Source organism: Tupaia chinensis, unplaced genomic scaffold (assembly GCF_000334495.1).
Source record: "Tupaia chinensis unplaced genomic scaffold, TupChi_1.0 Scaffold143596_1, whole genome shotgun sequence".
Classification (NCBI taxonomy): Eukaryota; Metazoa; Chordata; class Mammalia; order Scandentia; family Tupaiidae; genus Tupaia; species Tupaia belangeri.
The window spans coordinates 347,086-353,093 of NW_006203442.1; the positions used below are offsets into that span (position 1 = coordinate 347,086).

The window sequence follows — 6,008 nt, forward strand, 5'->3', positions numbered from 1 at the left end:
CCTGGTAGATGGGGGGGCCCTGGTGGATGGAGGCCCTGGTGGACAGGGCCCTGGTGGATGGGGCCCTGGTGTATGGGGTCCCTGGTAGACGGGGGCTCTGGTGGACGGGGGCTCTAGTGGATGGAGGCCCTGGTGGACAGAGCTCTGGTGGGTGGAGGCCCTGGTGGACGGGGGCTCTGATGGACAGAGGCTCTGGTGGACAGAGGCTTTGATGGATGGGGGGATTTGGTGGAGGGGACTCTGGTGGACCGAGGCTCTGGTGGACAGGACCCTGGTGGCTGCGGGACCCTGGTGGACAGGGGCTCTGGTAGACTGAAGCTCTGGTGGACAGAGACCCTGGTGGACGGAGCTCTGGTGGACGGCCATGGGAAGAGAGCAGGGGGTGGGCAGGCAGGCCACCACTGGCTTGGCCACTGCTGCTGAGGGTGGGCAGAGTGGATGCCCATAGGCCACTGGGACACGGGCACTGTGTGACCCCTGCAGGCCCCGCCTTGCCCCACGCTGGGCCTCCACTGCGAGGGTGGAGAAGAGGCTGGGCTGGCCAGGTCTCTGGCAGCAGACACCAAGAGGCCTGGCTGGGGTCAGTCGGGCCCATCCGCGCTGACAGTCAGACACCCGAGGGCGGCTGAGCCCCAGGCACCAGGTCGCGCCCACAGCACCGGCTCCTGAGCTGTGTAGCCTCAGAGGGCACATGGGAACGGTGCCTCACACGGCTGCAGACTTGGGGCCTCTGCATCCTACAGGCACCTCTGGGGCCGTCCGCGAGACACCCACGTTAGGGTTTATGGCTTAGGGTTTTTAAAATTGGGAGCCTGACTTGGGGAGGCAAGATTTTAAGCAGGAAGAAAATGGCATTTCTGAGGAAGCTCACAGCTGCCCGCTCCATCATTTCAGAATGTGCCAGAAGGCCCCTCATGCCGCTGGGAGGTCTGTGAGCGCGCCGGCCCCGCCGGTGCACTCGCTCCACCGTGCTGTCGCCACCTCGCCACCTGGCCGAGTCTCGGCTGAGCTAGCCAGCAGAGCGGGTGAGCCAGCTCCGACCTTGCGCTCCCCATGGGGAGGGGTCCCAGGCTACCGTTGCTCATGGGGCCAGGTGCGGGCAGGTGGGGCTGGCGAGGGAGGGGCATAGCATGGGCCTTGTGTGCCAGCGCCTCTTCAATGTCCCCGTGACAGCCCAGACACCCAGCTGTCCGCCCTCCGGGCTGGCCTGGCAGGGTGGTGCACGGGCTAGAGGCAACCCCGAGGCAGCCCCTCCTAGGACGGCCCCGCAGCACAAGGACCGGTCAGCCCTCCTGGAGCCCACACCGGGCCGGGCCCTGGGCAGGGGACCACACACACTCCCAAGGGTGGCCGCCATCAGCCCTCACTGCACACCTGCCTTCCGCACCGCCTACCCCAACTGCAGGCTGTCCATCTCCCTGGGCCCGGCATGAGCTGAGCCGGACTCGGCACAGGCCAGATATCAGGGTGCATAGGAGAGGAGGGGCCTACAGGGGCGAGGGGCCACTGCCAAGTGGGGCAGGGGTGGGCCAGGGCGGTCGTCCCACCGCGGGCCGTCCTCGGCACCACCGGGGCCCAGCCTGAAGCCCTGGCCACGGTGAGGGAGACGCGAGCGACACCTCCCGCACAGAGCACGCACCTCGGCCATGTTGATGGAGCCGGCGGCGAGCGTCTTGTAGCCCAGGATGGTTCGGTTTTTGTAGCGTTTCCTGCGCTGGAGCAGGATCTGAAGCTTGTTGCCTTCCCTTTTCAAGAAGTGAGGGTACTGCAGGCAAAGGAGCCACGCCTGAGCACCCGCCCGCCTGCTGCGAGTCTGCGCAGAGCGGCTGCGGCCCGGCTCGGCCGCTCCGCCCCACACCCTCGGAGCGCTGCGGGACTGTCCCTCAGGTCACAGGCACTCCAGGGACGCGACCCCGCTGGGGCATGGCCTGCGCAGCCAGGGCAGTCAGCTGTCCAAGGCCACCGCGAGAGCACAGCCCCGCCCAGCCCGCGGAGCTCGCGTGTGCGAGGCGGAAGCTCGCAGGCTCTGCTGGACATAACACGGGAAGCTGGGGTCCACCTCGGCAGTGGGGCCCTCTCCTGCCTGTGCACACATGTCAAAACCCACGGAAAAACGTGCTTCGAAGGATGCATGGCACGTGTGTGAGCTACACCCTGAACTCTCCACAAGGCTGGCTACAAAACCCAAAGCCGGGGCCAGCATGGTGGTGGAAGCTCTGGGCTCCCACTTGGCCGGTGTGGCACCAAGTCCTGGACCCCACAGCTTGGGACTCACACTGTGTGCTTCTGGCTCTCTGAGCAGCACCGTGGCGGTCGGCAGGAGTAAGCACCTTGGCAAAAAGGGAGCCAAGAAGAAAGTGGTTGATCCGCTTTCTAAAACAGACTGCTATGACGTGAAAGCACCTGCCATGCTCATAAGCACTGGGGAGACACTAGTCGCAGGGCTCGAGGGACCAAGACGGCGTCTGACCGCCTTAAGGGCCGTGTGTCTGCAGTCAGCCTTGCGGATCTGCAGAATGACGCGGTCGCACTGAGGAAATTCAAGCTAATTACTGAGCACATTCAGGGCAAAAACTGCCTGCCTAACTTCCACGGCATGGATCTCGCCCGTGACCAAATGTGTTCCATGGTAAAAAAATGGCAGGCCATCACTGAAGCTCACGTCGACGCCAAGACGACCAGTGGCTATCTGCTTCACCTCTTCTTGTTGGGTTTACCAGATATGGAAGCCCACTCCCGCCCTGCAGCAGGTCCGTACATCCGGAAGAAGATGATGGCAATCGTGACCCGGCAGGCGCAGACGAATGATTCGAAAGAAGTGGGCAATGAAGCAATCCCAGACGGCGCTGGGACAGACACAGAAAGGCCTGCCCATCCACCCTCTCCATGACATCTTTGTCAGAAGAGAAAGAAGGCTAGGAAGCCCGAGTTCGAATTGGGAAACTCGTGGAGCTTCACGGTGAAGGCAGTAGCTCTGGAAACGCTCCTGGGGATGAGGCGGGCCCCAAAGTGGAACCAGCTGATGGGTACGAACCACCAGTCCAAGAATCTGTTTAAAGTTCAGACTTCTGGGACCAGCAGTTAGCATAATGGCTATGTTGCTGGACTCCCACGTAGTCAACCACAGTTCGAGTCCTGGAGCCGGTGGCTTAAACTCACACTGGGCACGTGTGCGTGCGTGCCCAAGATCCCGAGAGGAGAATGGAGGAGAAGGGACTGCGGCGTGACCATCCCCTCTGGGGGATGATTTCTCCCTTTCTGTCTCTCTCTCTCTCTCTGTCTGTCTGGCGAGCGCACGTGCCCTATAGCAAAAACCTCTCCAAAAAAAAAAAAAGAAAGTTCAGACTTTTAATAGTGACAAATAAAAAGTCCTATAAGTGACCCAAAAAAAAGGAAAAAAAAAAAAAAGAAAATCACATTGCACTTGTGCGTGCACGCCCAAGATCCGGAGAAGGGACTGTGCCGTGGCCACCCCAGTACGGGGCGATTTCTTGCTCTCCCCTTCCCCTTCCCCTGTATCTCTCTACTCTGCAGCACGCATGCGCACGCTGTGACGAACACAAGCAAACCCCGAGCTGCCCGTGGCCATCAGCTCCTGTGCACGGTGGGCCCGGGGTCCTGCCGTAGGCTCTCTCACATGCTTTAATGGGTGTACCTGCCTTCAGCAGGTGCAGTAGAGCCAGAGGAAGCATCCCCGCTCCGTGAGGTTACGCCGGGCTGTAACACACACGCCACACCCATGTGGGACAGCTTGCCACCCGGGCCACTAGGACTGGGCGGGCCTCCCCGCAGGCCATGGCTCAGGGGTGTCCCAAGAGGTACCCAGAGCCTCGTCAAAATGGAGCTGTCAGCTCGACTCACTGCCAGGTGTGCCCCAAGATACTCAGACCTCGAACACTGGGGTCCTGTGTAACCTCGTCCTTCCCAAACACGGGAATAAGCTGGCACTACCCTGGACGCTGGCCCCTGGCCTCATCAGTGTCTTCGTCCGGGAATGGGGTGAACGCTTGACCAATTAAACCAAAGTAAATTTGCTATCATTCAAGAACAAGTTATGGGGCACCCCAAGGCTGGTGGTTAAGGCGACTAGACTCGACACCCCTGAGCACGCAGTTTTAAGCCCTAGACCCAGCGATCCAGAAACTCACCAGGCATTGTGTGCCCAGGATCCCAAAGGGAGGGGGAGACGGGGCAAGGACCACTGTGTGCCCAGCACGTGGCTTTTGTGCACTCCCTCTCTCTGTCTCTGTCTCTCCCCGGTGATTACAAGAGCCCTTTGGCAAAAGTAAGAGCTATGATGGGGCCAGTTTCGGGGCCTTGTGGCCCATAAGGCTGAGTGCACGCACAGGCCAACCCTGGCCCTGGCAGGCTTGAAAACACAACAGGCGCGTGCGCGCCCCGAATCCCTGGGATGGAGACCCGGCGGAGGCTGTGGGAGTGCTCTCCCCACCCCGTCTGCGTGTCTGTGTGTGCTGAGCACCCTGCCCTCTGGTCGGAACAGAAAAGAAAAGCTAAGATGGAGAGAAGACCCACCTGCAGCGAGAAGGTCAGGGCCAGGTCTGTCTCCACTTGTCCACTGGGGGGCAGCACGACCTCATGGGACCTCAGGATGCGCTTGGAGCCCTGGACCGAAGGGCATCAGTGCACTGAAGGGAGGGCAGCCCGCCAGCAGCCCTCAAACCACGAGGCAGGCACCACATGCTGGGGTAACTCCCAGAGGCTCCCGGGGAACATTTACGGGGGCCCTTAAAATGTCCCAGACTTCGGCCGGATTCCACCTGCGGCAAGATGCTTGGAGAAACCGGGTGGGGCGTGGCCGCTGCTGCCATAGGCACAGCCCTGGACCTGCACTGGGGCGAGGCAAGGGGGTGTTGGGGGCGCCCCAGCCGGAGAGCAGGACGCAACTCCCGGAGCAGGAGCGGGAGGAGCGGGGTCCAGAGAAAGGCCCGGAAGCCACAATGTGGAACACGCTGGAGTGGCCAGCCGACGTGCCTTCCTTCCGCCAGCAGGCGCCACTTGTGGTGGGCTGAGGGTAAGAGTCACTTCTGGGAAGTGCGACAGAACGCCACCCCGCAGCCAATGGCTACAGGTGCCCCAGCATTCTTCCACAGCGGGAGGCCCTGCTGTCTGGCGAGGCCACGGGAGGTCCGTCCTGGATGCAGTGGCTGGGGCAGGGGCTGCACCGTGGTTCTCCTCCCTACCGCTTTTTCGGGAGCCGTTGCCCCCGTGAGAAGCCAGACCCCACCATCTCTGGTTGGAGGGTCCTGGGCAAACGCACAGGTGGGAAGGGACTGGGGCCCAGGGCAGCCCCAGGGAAGCGGTGCCTCGGCACAGGTGCCCAGCTCCAGGCCCGCAGCACTTGGCGTGAGGCCGTGAGGCGGCAGGTGCTGGTGGGCTACTGGACAGCCCCTCCCAGCCCAGCCCTGCCCCTCCTAGCTGGGCTCTGCCACATCTGCTCTGCTTCCCAGAGGGCCTGAGGGGGGACACATGTGCCCTGGGGCAGGGTGGCCACTCTGCTTCCCCGGAGGATCAAGGCCTTTGGTTCTGGTGGGGTGGCAGGGTTGGACAGACCTGGGGCCAGCCTGAGGAACATAGGGTGGAAGTTCGAAGGGAAGCCTGGGGAACCCCGAGACCTGGAGCAGATGCAGAGCAGGTGGCTGGGGACCAGTGGATGGGCACCCACAGAGAGCAGGCCAGTGTGTGGGCAGTGGGGGCCAAGCTGCGGGGACACTGGACTCCAGAGGACACTGGTGGCCCGTGTGTCCAGGCTAGGAGGAGCTGACTCCCCAGGGAGGGGTTCCATCCCGCATCCTGGAGCCCCAAGCACTGATACGGCAGGTCTGGGCGGGACCCCACCCTGGCTCCGTGCCCAGGAGGCCGTGGCCTCATCTCGCTGGAGTCAGGGATCGCAATGCTCCTTCGGGGCTGCCGCCCCCGCACTGAGGCAGCTCAGGACCACGTGGATGGCCACACAGCAACAGGACAAGAGCCGGCCTCCCCGCCACATG

General features: G+C 62.7%; 1 protein-coding gene across 1 annotated transcript in view; it reads right to left on the reverse strand.

The window, feature by feature from the left end:
• Positions 1–6,008, reverse strand: part of PACS2 (phosphofurin acidic cluster sorting protein 2) — a gene marked incomplete at its 5' end in the record, with an annotated part of 55,418 nt that overhangs the window by 46,422 nt on the left and 2,988 nt on the right. Inside the window, 2 exon segments of the mRNA XM_027766585.1 lie at positions 1,640–1,765; positions 4,534–4,623. Coding sequence (XP_027622386.1) covers positions 1,640–1,765; positions 4,534–4,623 — 216 coding nt within the window.